The sequence below is a fragment of the Dipodomys ordii genome, unplaced genomic scaffold (genome assembly GCF_000151885.1).
Source record: "Dipodomys ordii isolate 6190 unplaced genomic scaffold, Dord_2.0 Scaffold7, whole genome shotgun sequence".
In the NCBI taxonomy this organism is placed as follows: domain Eukaryota; kingdom Metazoa; phylum Chordata; class Mammalia; order Rodentia; family Heteromyidae; genus Dipodomys; species Dipodomys ordii.
Window position 1 is genome coordinate 18318620 of NW_012267223.1, and position 16026 is coordinate 18334645.

Consider the following 16026-nt stretch of genomic DNA (forward strand, 5'->3'; position numbering starts at 1 on the left):
TTTTTTCTTTTTTCTTATGTGGTGCTGAGGAATCGAACCCAGGGCCTCGAGCATGCAAGGCAAGTGCTCTACCACTGAGCCACCTTCCCAGCCCCAAATCATGCCCTTGGAATTGGGATTCCCTCCTACATCGTCTCTTTCCACTAGTGCCCAAGACAAGATATAGATGCACAGACTCGCTCCCTCTCAGCTGGAGACTTCAGCTTTGTGATTTGAAGACAATGACTAACAGAATTAGATGGTGCTATGGTTTGGAGTATTCACCAAAGGTCCGTGTAGTAAAGATTTGTTTGCCAGCATGATGCTGTTAGGAGGTAGAGCCTGGTGGGAGACCTTTCAGCTATTGTGGACGTGTCTACAATAAAGAGGACCATGAGACCTAGCCCCTTCCTCTTCTGTCCTCTTTTGCTTCCTGGCCATGTGATTTTGCTCTATCTCCTGCAAAAAGCAAAGAGGCCAACCCACTATGGAATGAAATCTCCAAGGCTGTAGGCCAAAGTAAACCTGGTCTTTGGTATTTGATATAGTAAGTCAAACAAGTGCTCTACCACCAAGCTGTATCTCCCCAGCCTTTGACCAACACAGTTGGTTTCTGCTGAGTGTCCACAAGGTACAAAGTGAGCAGTGTGAATCATCTGCTTCCTCCTTGAGTGACTCTGTGAGGCTCTTTGCAATATTGGGATGGTATTAGGGATTGTAATTGGGAAGCTAAGTGTCTGGGCTTCAAAACAGATGCAAGGGAAGAATCTTTTTTTTTTTTTTGCTAGCGCTCTACCACTTGAGCCACAGCGCCACTTCCACCTTTTTCTGCTTATGTGGTGCTGAGGAATTGAACCCAGAGCCTTATGCATGCAAGGCAAGCACTCTACCACTGAGCCACCTTCCTAGCTCCCTTTTTTTTTTAAGTCGGTCATGGGGCTTGAACTCTGACCCTGGGCACTGTCCATCAGCTCTTCAGCTCAAGGCTAGCACTCCAGCACTTGAGCCACAGCACCACATCTGGTTTTCTAGTGGTTTATTAGAGATAAAAGTTTCACAGACTTTTCTGCCTGGGCTGGCTTTGAACCTCGATCCTCAGACCTCAGCCTCCTAAGTAACTAGGATTACAGGCGTGAGCCACCAGCACCTGGCTAAATAAAGTAGAAGGAGCCTCGCACTAGTTGCTCTTGCCTGTAATCTTAGGTACTCAGAAGGCTGAAATCTAAAGATTGCGGTTTGAAGCCAGCCTGGGCAGAAAAGTCCATGAGACTCTTTGTTATTGTTGTTGTTTGGGGGGGGAGGGTAGGGCCAGTAGTGGGGCTTGAACTTTGGGCCTGTGGACAGTTGCTGCACTCTTCAGCTCAAGGCTAATGCTCTACCACTTGAGCTACAGCACTGCTTCCTAGTTGCAAAGGAAGAATCTTGAAAGCAGGTTAGGCTTGCCAGAAGATTTCGACTGGGCCCAGAGGTGTTTTCTAACTCCCTAAGCACTGCACAATCAAAAGCTCTTACCCATGTCTACCCTGTTGTGCTGGTAGTCTGTGCTGGTGTATGTCACGTGTTGGAGGACAAAATTCAAAATCTTCCGATCCCTGGTCAAGATGGTCATCTGTTTCTGGCCTCTGCCCTGCACCACATCTTCTGGGATGTCAGCAAGAGTGTTTAGTTTCCCCAGAGAAGCTTTCAAGGTGACCTAGGGTGGCAATAAGTATACTCACATTATTGTCAGCCACCAGTGGCTCATGCCTGTAATCCTAGCTGAGATCTGAGAATCAAGGCTCAAAAGCCAGCTTAGACAGACAGATCTTAAAGACACTTATCTCCAATTAATCACCCAGAAGCCAGAATTGGAGCTGTTGCTCAAGCAGCAGAGCACCAGCCTTGAGTGAAAAAGCCAAAGAAGAGTACAAGTCCCTAAGATCAAGCCCCAAAAAGCTGTACCATGAATCAGCATCATCAATCTTTAGAACATCCTTATTATTCCCAAGTGACACTTTATGTTTTTATTTATTCACTTATTTTTGCCAGACCTGGGGCTTGAACTCTGGGCCTGGGTGCTGTTCCTGGGCTTTTTTTTTTTGCCAGTCCTGTAGCTTGAACTCAGATCCGGGGCACTGTCCCTGAGCTTCTTTTGCTCAAGGCTAGCACTCTACCACTTGAACCCCAGTACCACTTTGAGCTTTTTCTGCTTGTGTAGTACTGAGGAATTGAACTCAGGGCTTCATGCATGCTGGGCAAGTACTCTACCATGAAGGCACATTCTCAGCCCCTCCTGAGCTTCTTTTGCTCAAGGCCAGTGCTCTATCACTTGAGCCACAGTGCCACTTTCAGATTTTTTTTTTCTGTTTATGTGGTGCTGAGGAATTTAACCCAGGGCCTCATGCATGCAAGGCAAGTGTTCTACCACTGAGCCATCTTCCCAGCCCCATTTTCAGCTTTTTTTTGAGTAGTTCATTGAAGATAAGAGTCTCCTAGAGGCCAGGCACTGGTGGCTCACACCCGTAATCCTAACTTAACTACTTAAGAGGCTGAGATCTGAGAGGATCGTTGTTCAAAGCCAGCCCGGGCAGTAAAGTCTATAAGACTCTTATTTCCAATTAACCACCAAAAAAACAGACGTGGCACTGTGGCTCAAGTGGTAGAGCACTCAGCTTGAGCTGAAAGAGCTCAGGGACAGTGCCCAGGCCCAGAGTTCAAGCCCCACGACTATCACCACCACCAACAAAAGAGTCACAGTTTCCTGCCCCAGTTGGCCTCCAACCACAATCCTCAGATCTCAGCCCCCTGAGTAGCTAGGATTGCAGGCATGAGCCATTGATTCCTGGCCCAAGTGATACTTTATACACATTTAACAATCACTCAACCAGGATATTGCTGAATTGTAGGGATTGGGAACCTATCTGCTCTCAGGAAGTGCAAGTCCCCAGCCTGGCCAGCAGGGGGCAAAGAATACCAGCATCAGAGGCACCCCAGAGATACAAGAACTGGCTCTGCAGGGGTTTGCACCTCTAGCCTCTTCACCTCAAGATTTGGGGACCTTTAAGTTTAAAGACTCCATCCCTGCGAACGTTTGGCTTGTAGACACCATCTTGTTAGGTTTCTTCTTAATCCAGCAATTGGTTGGCGATCTGTTCTCATTATGTTTCTTTCCCAGGCTAGACTTGAACTCCTGGGCTCAATGCTGGCTCCTGCCTCGGTTTCCCAAGCTGCCACCGGTGCTACTGCTTTTACTTCTGCATGTCAACCCTTCCTCCACCTCACTCCAACTTCCAAAGGAGTTTTCCAGTTTACCACCTTTCCCCACCCCCCCTTGTAGCATATATCCTTGCTAGAGAAGTCCATCTCCACTTTATAGGTCATCCATTGCAGGTTTCCAGTTTATCACTTTCTTTTTGCTTTTCTTTTTTTTCAGCCATGGGGCTTGATCTCAGGGACTGGGCACTGTCCCTGAGCTCTTCAGCTGAAGGTTAACACTCTACCACTTTGACCCATAACTCCATTACTAGTTTTCTTTTCCTTTCTTTTTTTTTGGTTGGTCGTGGGGCCTGAACTCTGGGCCTGGGCGCTGTCCCTCAGCTCTTCAGCTCAAAGCTAGCTCTCTACTACTGAGCCACCTTCCCAGCCCCTACTTCTGGTTTTCTACTTGTTAATTGGAGATAAGAATCTCATGGACTTTCCTGCCCTGACACAGCCTCTAAGTATCTAGGATTACAGACATGAGCAGCCTCACTCAGCCCAGTTTATTTCTTTCTGTTTTTTGTTTTTTGTTTTTGTTTTTTTTTGCTGGTCCTGGGGCTTGAACTCAGGGCCTGGCCTCTGTCCCTAAGCCTCTCTGTGCTCAAGGCTAGAGCTCTACCACTTGAGCCACAACACTATTTATGTGTTTATGTGGTGCTGAGGAATCAAAACCAGAGCCTCATGCATGCAAGGCAAGCACTCTACCACTAAGCCACATTCCCAGTCCCAGTTTATCTCTTCTAAGATCCAGCTGCTTGATTAGTCACCTTGCTAGAAAGGCTCACGAGTAACTCAAACTTGATATCTTCAATACTAAGCTATGGATTGTTCTGACATCCCTTCCCTGCATTGCTAGAATGACAAGTGTGTACTACCATGCCCAGCCACTGGATGAAATAGAGTCTCGCAAACATTTGGGGGGGGAGGGTATTAGAGGAGTTCGGGGGCTGGACTGAAACTCCCAAAGAGTGGACCACTGTTTCACCTGGTCTTTGAAATCCTCCCTCCAGCCACCCCTGTGACTGAAAACTTAGGCCCTGCCTCCTGCCCAGGTCCACCTTGGACTCACATAATATTTCATCTAGACAAGGATATGGGTTCAGTCAAAAACTGTCCACAAGGGGGCTGGGAACGTGGCTCAGTGGTAGAGTGCTTGCATTGCATGCCTGAGGCCCTGGGTTTGATTCCTCAGCACCACATAAGCAAAAAGAAAAAAGCTGGAAGTGGCACTGTGGCTCATGTGGTAGAGCGCTAGCCTTGAGCTGAAGAGCTGAGGGACAGCGCCCAGGCCCAGAGTTCAGGCCCCACGACCAGACCCCCCCAAAAAAAAAAACTGTCCACAAGCTGGGCATTGGTGGCTCAAGCCTGTAATCTTAGCTACTCAGAAGGCTGAGATATGAGGATCGCAGTTCAAAGCCAGCCTGGGCAGGAAACTCTATGAGACTCTTATCTCCAATAAACCACTCAGAAAACCAGAAGTGGCGCTGTGGCTCAAGTGGTAGAACACTTGCTTTGAGCTTAAGAGCTGAGGGACAGCACCCAGGCCCAGAGTTCAAGCCCCATGACCAACTAACCAACCAACAAACAAAAAAAACTGTGCATAACTAGTGGCTCACACCTATAATCCTAGCTACTCAGGAGGCTGAGATCTGAGGGTCCAGTTTGAAGCCAGCATGCACAGGAAAGTCCCTGAGACTCTTACCTCCAATTAGCCACCAGAAAACCAGAACTGAAGCTGTGGTTCAAAATGGTAGAGGGCTAGCCTTGAGCAAAAGAGCTCAGGGACAGTACTTAGGCCTTGACTTCAAGGCCATAACCAACAAAACAAAAACAAAGCAAAAACAAAAAACTGTGAGCAGGCTGAGAACTGATGACCATAGTCCCAATCCAGCCTGGTCAGGAGACTCAAAAAAAAAAATTTTTTTTTTTTTTGGTTCCAGTCGTGGGGCCTGAACTCTGGGCCTGGGCGCTGTCCCTCAGCTCTTTAGCTCAAGGCTAGCACTCTACCACTTTGCACCACAGCGCCACTTCCGGCTTTTCTCTTTTTGCATATGTGGTGCTGAGGAATCGAACCCAGCCTCATGCATGCAAGGCAAGTGCTATACCACTGAGCCACCTTCCCAGCCCAGTCAGGAGACTCTTATCTCCAATAAATTAGAAAAGAAGTTAGAAGTGGAGTTGTAGCTCAAGTGGTAGAGTGCTAGTAGCCTTGAGCAAAAGAAGCTCAGGGACAGTGCCCAGGCCCCTAATTCAAGCCTCAGGAGTTGGGGGAAAAAAAAACAAACCTGGGAGCAGCCAGTCAGGGGAATGAGGACAGGATTTAGGAAGTGGAGATGCTCTTACCTCATACACTGAGGCATCAGGCCCTTCATACAGGAGACCTGGGGGACACAAGGAAAAGAACAAACAGTGCTATCTGAGAGGACACCAAGGCACCGTAAGGCTCTCCCTTACCGCTCTCCTGCACTTCCTTGAGTCCCTTGGAACCAGGAGCTCACACCTGTAATCCTAGCTACTCAGGAGGCTGAGATCTGAGGATTACAGTTTGAAGCCAGCTCAGGCAGGAAGTCCATATGACTCATCTCCAGTTAACCACCAAAAAAAAGCTAGAAGTAGAGCTGTGGCTCAAATGGTAGTGCACCAACCTTGAACAGAAAAAAAAAAAATGAAGGGACAGTATGCAGGCCCTGCATTTAAGCCCTAGTAGCAGCGCATGCATGAACACACACACACACACAAAATCTTTTCAAATGTCACTCATGTCCAGAGTGGTGGCCTACATTTGCTTGCTCCCAGGGCCATCAGTAGATCTGCGGCTGCGGCCATTCTCTGCAGGTATGCAGTGATGTCTGCTCCCCTCTTCTTTGGTCGGTCATGAGGCTTGAATTCAGGGCCCAGGCACTGTCCCTGAGCTCTTCAGCTCAAGGCTAGCACTCACCACTTGAGCCACAGTTTACTTCCCCTTTTTGAGTAGTAAATTGGCGATAAGAGCCTTGCAGACTTTCCTGCCTGGGCTGGCTTTGAACTGTGATCCTCGGATCTCAGCCTCCTGAGTAGCTAGGATTACAGGCATGAGCCACCGGCACTCAGCTTTCTCCCCCTCCTTTTGCCTAAAAGGGATCAGAACCTTTCCCACCACCTGTCAGGATGCAGCTGAACCTACCTGGGATGGGAATTGTGTGCAAGGGCATGACTTCTACTCCATGCACTGGGTATCCAAAGGGGAGGTTGGGATTAGCCAGCAGAGGTGGTGGGCGAGGCAGACCTTCTCTGCAGGAGAATGCAAAGGTGAGCATCTGCCCCAGTGCACAGACCCCTGGCCCTGACAACACTGAGAAATCAAAAGTACACTGTTGATGTCTGTCCTTCCACAACTCTATGACTTTACCACTTCTCCAAACCCTACTTCACAAAGGTATGAGGCAGCGTACAACAAAACACAGAAAAAATTTACAAATCACAATAAATAAGAAAAAATAATAAGCTGAGCACCAGTGGCTCACACCTGTAATCTTACTCAGAAGGCTGAGATCTGAGGATCACAGTTCAAAGCCTTGCCATGAGAATCTTATCTCCAATTAAACACCAAAAAACAAGAAGTGAAGCTGTGGCTCAAGTGGTAGAGAGCTAGCCTGAACACAAAAGCTCAAGGACAGCACCCAGGCCCTGAGTTTAAGCCCAGGACCAGCACACACACAGAAAAAGAGCCAGCTGCCAGTAGCACACACCTGTCCTAGCTACTCAGAAGGTTGAGATGAGGAGCACCATTCAAAGTCAGCCTGGGCAGGAAAGTGGTGAAACTCTTATCTCCAATGAACTACTCAGGGAAAGCAGGAAGTGGTGCTGTGGCTCAAGTGGCAGAGCCCTGAACACAAAGAGGCTCAGGGACCATGCCCATGCCCTGAGTTCAAGCCCCAGTACCGGCAGAAATAAAACCAAAACGGTTTCAATTCAACACATCAGTTTGTGACTATATCTTGTCACCACTCCCATTGTCCTCCTCCATTTCTCCTAACCTCACTTATCCCCTCAAGTTACAGGGAGTCATTTTAAATTTTACTGGCTTGTCAGTTGACAGTTCAATATTTTTTTTTTTTTGGCCAGTCCTGGGGCTTGAATTCAGGGCCTGGGCGCTGTCCCTGAGCTCTTCAGTTCAAGGCGAGCGCTCTACCACTTGAGCCACGACGCCACTTCTGGCTTTTGTGGTGCTGAGGAATCAAACCCAGGGCCTCAGGCATGCAAGGCAAGCACTCTACCACTGAGCCACCTTCCCAGCCCCACCCATCAATTTTTTAATGGTGGTGTTGTCCTACAATTTGGGGGGGGATTATTTTCCTATAATTAGTATGAAGATAGAACTAGACTTACAATTCTCCAAAATCAGCCATGGAAGGAGGTGGAGATGGGAGACAGACAATCTCCATTTAGGCACTCACTCCCTGTGGCCGTGAGTACAAGTTCAATTGCCTTCCCTTATAGAAGCAGTGACTTCCAGGGCCTCTCAAGAGGGGAAAGTCTCGCCCTTTTTCCTCAGGACCCCTCACTTCCTCAGGACAGAGAGGATGTGCATTTGCATTTGCTCTCCTGAGGGCCTCTTTACCTCCTCTGAAAGTGCTCAAACTCAGCCTGTCTCCTGGCATCCACCTCTGGGAGTTCCTTCTCATTGTAGGCGCTCTTAAAGTTATATCCTTGTTGTTTTCCATGGGTTCTACATTGGCACTGATTTTGAGGGAAGAGCCTAAAACAAACAAGAGAATTGTAACCAAGGGCCGAGTAGGTGGGCAATTGGATGAAGTCTCCCCAAGTGTGGCATTCACCTTGAAAAATGTCTTCTCCACATCCCCAGCTATCTTAATTGGTTGAGACCCTACAGTGCCCCCTTCTAAGAGACATTGAAAGGGAGGGAAGAAGGGAAAAAAGAAAGAAGGGAAGGAGAGAGGAATACTGCCCCTCCCTTTAATTTTTGAGTCCTGGGGCTTGAACTCAGGACCTGGGCATTGTCCCTGAGCTGCTTTTGCTCAAGGCTAGCACTCTACCATTAGAGCCACAGTGCCACTTCTGGCTTTTATGTGGTACTGAGGAATGGAATCCCAGGGTTTCATGCATGCTAGGCAAGCACTCTACCATTAAGCCACATTCTTCCCAGCCCAAGGCCCTCTCTTAAATCATCCTCTGTGCCCAGCATATATGTGTGTGTGTGTGTGTGTGTGTGTATATATATATATATATATATATATATTAAAGATACTGAACAGAGGGGTTACAGTTACATGAATAAGGTAATAAGTACATTTTCTTTTTTTTTTTTTTGGTGCGTCATGGGGCTTGAACTCTGGGCCTGAGCACTGTCCCTCAGCTGTTGAGCTCAAGACTAGCACTCTACCACTTGAGCTACAGCACCATTTCTGGTTTTCTCATGGTTTATTGGAGATAAGAGTTTCATGGACTTTCTTGCCTGGGCTGGCTTTGAACCACGATCCTCAGAACCCAGCCTCCTGAGTAGCTAGGATTACAGGCGTGAGCCACCGGTGCCTGGCTTAAGTACATTTCCTATTGACATTGTTATCCTCCCCCGCCCCCCTTGTACCCAGCTTCTTTAAACTTGAATCCATGAGCTTGTGGCTCAGTAATCCTAACTATTCAGGAGGCTGAGACATGAATCACAGTTCCAAACCAGCCCAGCCCCCCTCCCCCCCCCAAAAAAAGTCTATAAGACTCATCTCTAACCAGCAAATCGCTGATAGTGGAGGTGTGGCTCAAATGAGTACAACCTTCAGCCTCGAGTGAAAAAACAAACGACAGTACCCAAGCCCTGATTTCAAACCCCAGTACGTAAGCATGCATGTGTGTGTGTGCGCATGTGCGCGCGTGCACACACACACACACACACACACACACACACACACACACACACAGGACAATGTTTTCCCTCTGGTCTTGGCCACACAGCCCTCCAGAGCTTTAAGAGATTTTGCAGAGTACTACAAAGAACAGAGACTGTGTACACCAACCAGTCCTCGTCTGGAATATACAATAGGAAACTGGCCCAGGTTAGGAAGGGGCAAACTGCAGAAAGGGCATGGAAGAGCCTAATCCACCCCAGGGGGAGTAAGGAAGAGAAGGCAAGGAGGACTGCAGTGAGAGACAGAGAAAGAGCACTCCCTCACCAGATCCCCTCGTAGCTGAAGAGCCTCCTGAGATGCTTCTCAGGTAGAAATTTCTGCATTGGGCCACTGGAAGCAGGCTGCGGCAGCTCTGACTTGAAGAACTCTGCTTGGAGGAACACACTGCTGAATATAAATAAAACAAGTCCAAGTCCTAAACTTAACACTGATATCTTGAGGAGCCATCGGCATCTGAACCTGGTGGGACACAAACAAGCAAAGTACATTAAGTTCTTCTCCTTGCCAGGCTTCAATGGCTCATGCCTGTAATCCCAGCCTCTCAGGATGAGATCTAATGATCACAGTTCCAAGTGTTGTATGGTAGATCCAGTCCCGAGAACAGAGAAGCCACCAAAAAGAAGAGCTGAAATTGGAGTCTTTATTGGAGCAAAGCTCTACTGCCTTGAATGCAATTAACATGCAGCTTATAAACCCCCAACCACACAAGGTGCACGCAATTAATCTTAACAAAGTAGAAAGCAAATCAGATGTGAACACAAGGTAAATAAAAAACCAGTGAGCATTCAAATCTAATGAAGATGTTAAATATAAGCCAAAATAAATCAAATGTGGACACAATCAAGGGAAATCAAGAAGTAATCATCTGGGGCTGGGAAGGTGGCTCAGTGGTAGAGCGCTTGCCTTGCATGCATGAAGCCCTGGGTTCGATTCCTCAGCACCACATAAGCAAAAGAAAAAGAAAAAAGCCAGAAGTGGTGCTGTGGCTCAAGTGATAGAGCACTAGCCTTGAGCTGAAGAGCCGAGGGACAGAGCCCAGGCCCAGAGTTCAGGCCCTACGACCGGACCCCCCCCCAAAAAAAAAGTAATCATCTAAGGACAGTAAGACTTTTCTGGAGCTTACCAAATCCTTTCTTCACAAGTCAGCCTGAACAGACAAATCTAAGAGACTCTTACCTCCAATTACCCACAAAAGCCAGATGTGCAGATGTGGCTCAAGTGGTAGAGCACCAACCTTGAGCAAAAAAACAAGCAAGAGCTCAATGCCCTGAATTCAAGTCCCAGATTAGGCACACACACATTATTTATATATATATATATATATATATATATATTATTTTTTAGCTATGGTGGTGCACACCTGAAATCCTAGCAGTCATGATGCTGGTACTGAATATTTGTGAATTGGGTAGACAGCCTGGGCCATGTAGCAAAACTGTTTCAATTTTTTCTTTTCTTTTTCCTTTTTCTTTTCTTCTTTTGTTTTGTGCCATTTCTGGGGCTTGAATTCAAGGCCTGGGTGCTGTCCTTAGCTATTTCACTCAAGGCTGGCTCTGTACTTAATGAGCCACAGCTCTACTTCTGGGAGTCTCATGGATTTCCCTGCTGTGCTGGCTTTGAACTGCAATCCCCAGATCTCAGCCTCCTAAGTAGTTAGGATTACAGGCATGAGCCACCAGTGCCTAGCTAAAAACTATTATAGAGCCAGGCAGGCAACAGGTGGCTCATACCTATAATCCTAGCTACACAGGAGGCTGAAATCTGGGGATTGCAGTTCAAAGCTACCCCAGGCAGAAAAGTCTGACTCTTATCACAGAAAAAAGCCATAGGTGGCACTGTGGCTCAAGTGGTAGAGTTATCTTTGAGCAAAAGGAGATCAGAGACAATGCCCAGGTCCAGAGTTTGAGTCCCAGAACCAGCAAAGAAAAAAAAATAGTATAGAATATTCCATGGAGGCTGGGAATGTGGGTTAGTGGTAGAGTGCTTGCCTAGCATGCATAAAGCCCTGGGTTGGAGTTCTCAGGACCCTATAAACAGAAAAAGCCAGAAGTGGCGCTATGGCTCAAGTGGTGGAGTGCTAGCCTTGAGAAAAAGAAGCTCAGGGACAGTGCCCTAGCCCCAAGATCAAGCCCCAGGACTGGCAAAAAGAAAAAAGAAAAAAAGGAAGGAAGAAAGAGAAAAGAAAGAAAGAAAAAAGTTCCAGAATGGGAGTATAGAGAGAACACTTGCTTAGTTTGCTCAAGATCTTGGACTCTAATCTTAGCACCACAAGAGGAAAATGCATGGATTATTCCAAGTGTGTGTGTGTGTGTGTGTGTGTGTGTGTGTGTAAATGAGACAGTAAAATGAGATGGGTGTCAGTAGCTCAAGCTGGAAGTGGCACTGTGGCTCAAATGGCAGAATGTCATCCTCAGGGACAGCACTCAGGTTCTGCATTCAAGCACTACTACCAACATTAAAAAAAAAAAAAAAAAGCGGGCGCCGGTGGTTCACGCCTGTAATCCTAGCTACTCAGGAGGCTGAGATCTGAGGATTTCGGATCAAAGCCAGCTCGGGCAGGAAAGTCTGTGAAACTGTTATCTCCAATAAACCATCAGAAAACTGGAAGTGGCGCTGTAGCTCAAGTGGTAGAGTACTAGCCTTGAGCTGAAGAGCTGAGGGACAGCGCTCAAGCCCAGAGTTCAAACCCCACAACCAACCAAAAAAACAACAACCACACAATAGTATATTATCAGTACTATTCTAGCAAGTACATTGACATGATACACTCAATTTAACTGAGCTGGAATCATTTCTCCAGGAATTCTCCCAATATGATCCACCCAAAGACTGATCAGAGAAATTTGCCTAAGATTTGCAAAAGCAAAGTAGAAGCCCTTCCTACTCCAAAGATGTCCTTTGTTCCAGTGGTGAGTGGTGGCAAAGGTCTGACTGGGCTGGGCGTCAGTGGCTCACGCCTGTCAGCTACTCAGGAGGCTGAAATCTGAGGATCATGGTTTAAAGCCAGCCCAGGCAGGAAACTCCATGGGACTCTTATCTCTAATAAACCACTCAGAAAACTGGAAGTGGTGCTATGGCTCAAGTGGTAGAGCACTCGCCTTGAGCTGAAGAGTTGAGGGACAGCGCCCAGGCCCAGAGTTCAAGTCCCACAACTGACCAAAAAAGAAAAAAGAAAAGGTCTGGTTGGTTCTGCCCACTTTGTCCTGATGTCTCCCCCCCCCCACACCCCAGTACACACTTGTCCCATTCTGTATCCACTGATCATTCCTGACAACTAGTCTTCCTAACCAAAAAACACCCCAGGCTCACTACCAGAACTTTCTGTCTTTACATCTATCCCCATGTTAGAATCTTATTGATACGTAAGAAATTCAGAGGCTGAGAAGGGGGCTTAGTGGTAGAGTGCTTGCCTAGTATGCATGAAGCCCTGGGTTCGATTCCTCAGTACCATGTACACAAAAAAGGCTAGAACTGGAGCAGTGGCTTAAGTGGCAGAGTGATAATCTTGAACAAAAGAAGCTCTGGGACAGTGCCCAGGTCCTGAATTCAAGCCCCAGAACTGGCAAAAGAAAAGGAAATAGGAAAAAGAAAGGAAAAAAAAAAAACAAAAGAAATTCAGCTGGGCACCAGTGGCTCATGCCTGTAATTCTAATTACTCAGGAGGCTGAAATCTGAGGATCGTGCTTCAAAGCCAGCCCTTGCCTGTGAGACTCTTATCTCCAGTTAACCAGCAAAAAACCAGAAGTGCAGCTGTAGCTCAAAATGGTACAGCACTAGCCTTGAGCAAAGCAAAAGCACCTCAGAGACAGTGCCCAGGCCACGACTTTGAGCCCCACAATCAATTTTTTTTTTCAGTCATAGGGGCTGAACTCTGGGCCTGGGTGCTGTCCCTCAGCTCTTCAGCTCAAGGCTAGTACCCTACCACTTGAGCCATGGTGCCACTTCCAGCTTTTTTTCCTTATGTGGTTCTGAGGAATGAAACCCAGGACCTCATGCATGCAAGGCAAGCACTCTACCACTGATCCACCTTCCCAGATGCCTCCCACCCCCAACCAATTTTTGAATAAAGAAAGAAATTCAAGTCAGGTACCAGTGGTTCACATCTGTAATCCTCACTACTCAGAAGACTGAGACCTGCAAGAATTTCTTTTTTCTTTCTTTCTTTTTTGGTGTGTGCATGTGTGTTCACTTGTGTTGGTCCTAGCACAATACTGGTGACATGACCCTCCAGTGCCTGGCACAAATCTCACAGATTTTGCTACCCAAACTGGCTTCAAATCTCCATCCTCAGATCTCAGCCTCCTAAGTAGTTAGAATTATAGGTGTGAGCCACTGGCACCTGGCAAAAGGTATTTATTTTAAAGGAATTTCTGAATATATATACGAGTCTTTTTTCTTTCTTTCTTTCTTTTTTTTTTTTTTGCCAGTCCTGGGGCTTGAACTCAGGGCCTGAGCACTGTCCCTGAGCTTCTTTTGCTCAAGGCTAGCACTCTACCACTTGAGCCACAATGCCACTTCCAGCCTTTTCTGTGTGTGTGGTACTGAGGAATCAAAGCTAGGGCTTTATGCATGTGAGGCAAGCATGCTACCACTAAGCCACATTCCCAGCCTTCCATTTCCAGTTTTTGCGTGATTACGTGGAGATAATAATCTCACAGGAACTTTTCTGCCTAGGCTGGCTTCAAACGACTATCCTTAGAACTCAGCCTCCTGAGTAGCTAGGATTACAGCCACCAGCACCCAGCATGTACTTTCTTACTTTCTGAACTTATTTTTTTTTTCCCCAGTACTAGGGTTTTAACTCATGGCTTCATGCTTGCTTGGTTATTACTGTACAAGTTGAGGCACACCTCTAGCTCAGCTTTTTGTGGGTTATTTTGGAAGTAGAGTTTTGGATCCTTTTTTCCTGGGCTGACTTTGAGCCATGTTAATCTCTCTCTTAGCCTCTTAAGTAGCTATGGGTGTCAGTCATTGGTACCTAGCAAGTTCCTGGATTAACAATTCACCCAATCTGGCAGCATTTAGTAATGTAATTATTAGCAGGAATTGTTGTATGTTGGAGAATAGGAATAAATGTTCAGTTCTTATCAGATAATTCTAAATGTTCTACAGTGTTACCACTGCCCTGCTTATGTACTTCAGTCTGGCTAAAATGATAATTTCATGAGTTTGCCATCCTAAGTTGGACTATAATGAAGAAATGGACAGAAAGATTCACAATGCAATTTATAAAGCCAATGTCAAAATAAGGAAATGAAGCAGTCACCCGTATCCTGTCAGTGCGGCATGTCCCTTTCAGGTCAGACAAGGCTGTGTCTACTGCACCAGGCAGACCTCACACTCCATGCACTCAGTTTGTCTCGGGACTCACAGAGACTGGAAGGAAGCTAGAGCCATAGCCGGAGAAGGCTGAGCTCACCACTTCCCTGCCCAGGGCAGCAAAGTTCATGTCAGCCTATCTCTAGGCTCAACAGAAACCAGTTAGCTGAGATTTTCCTTCTGTTTTGGAAAGTAGCTCATAGCTCTTTATTTCTGAATACTTTATCACACTTTTTTTTTTTGGTATATGAAACAAGTCAGTCTGACAGCAAAGAAGCATAGACTTAGCTGTTTGTATATGCATTAAAACTTTCAAAAATATTTGCACAGTGAAAACGTCCTGAAATAAAAAATGATAATATTCAACTACTCTTCCTACGAAATATGCATGTGGAACTAGTGGTATACAGTTCAGTGGTAGAGTAATTGCCTGGCATATGCAAGGCTTGAGGTTCAATCTCCAGTACTGGGGGGCAGGGAGAGAGGAGGAAGAGGAGGAAGAGGAAGAAGAAGAGGAAGAAGAGGAGGAGGAAGAAGGTGGCCATGAAATGTTTAAACATCTTAATTAACTTATACGCAAAACATCAAGATACTAATCAATAAATGTGCAGAATATGAAGAAATGATTGATCCAAGAATAAACATAGATCACAGAAAATACTTGTTTTCTACCTGTCAGTTTGAAATAGTAAACTGGGTGCCAGTGGCTCACGTCTGTAATCCTAGCTACTCAGGAGGCTAAGATATAGAGGATAGGGCCAGGAAGGTGGCTCAGTGGGAGAGTGTTTGCCTCTAATGCATGAGACTCTGGGTTTGATTCCCCAGTACCACATAAGCAGAAAAGGCTGGAAGTGACGCTGTGGCTCAAGTGTTAGAGTGTTAGCCTTGAGCTGAAGAGCTCAGGGTCAGCGCCCAGGCCCAGAGTTCAAGCCCCAACCAAAAAAAAAAAAAAAAAAAAAGATAAAGAGGATCAAGGTTCACAGACAGCACAGCAGAAATCTGTGAAACTCTATCTCCAATTACCAACAATAAGCTGGGCTGGTCTTGAGGAAAAAAGCTGGCCCTGAGTTCAAACTCCAATATCAGGAAAAAAAAAAAAAACTGAGCTGGAATAGTGACTTAAGTGTTAGAACACAAGCTGGGTAAGCTTAAGGTCTTGAATTCAAACCCTGGTATGGAGGGGTGGGGGTGGGGAGGAAGTAACTTTGAAGTAACATTTTATTTTTAAATTTTCTTGTCGGTCGTGGGGTTTGAACTCTGTGACTGAGCACTGTCTCTCAGCACTTCAACTCAGGGCGAGTACTTTCCCACTTGAGCCACAGCACCACTTCCAGTTTCTGGTGGTTTATTGGAAATAAGAGTCTCACTGACTTTCCTGCCTGGGCTGGCTTTGAACCGAGATCCTCAGATCTCACTCTCCTGAGTAGCTAGGATTACAGGTGTGAGCCACTGGTGCCCCACCTGAAGTAGCATTTTATGTGTATCAAAATAATAACCAAAAAGGTTTAGTGAAATGTTGGATAAAAATTATATATATATATGTAATTATATATATATATATATAATTTTTATCCAACATATATATGTG

General features: G+C 46.3%; 1 protein-coding gene across 2 annotated transcripts in view; it reads right to left on the reverse strand.

The window, feature by feature from the left end:
* The window catches only part of B4galnt2 (beta-1,4-N-acetyl-galactosaminyl transferase 2), a 30053-nt gene that overhangs the window by 6395 nt on the left and 7632 nt on the right, over window positions 1–16026 (reverse strand). For both annotated transcript variants that reach the window (XM_013037753.1, XM_013037754.1), the window contains exons 2-6: window positions 9384–9578; window positions 7817–7954; window positions 6380–6486; window positions 5560–5597; window positions 1492–1672 (exon numbers count right to left, since the gene is read on the reverse strand). In XM_013037753.1, coding sequence (XP_012893207.1) covers window positions 1492–1672; window positions 5560–5597; window positions 6380–6486; window positions 7817–7954; window positions 9384–9578 — 659 coding nt within the window. The remainder of the gene's footprint in view (window positions 1–1491; window positions 1673–5559; window positions 5598–6379; window positions 6487–7816; window positions 7955–9383; window positions 9579–16026) is intronic.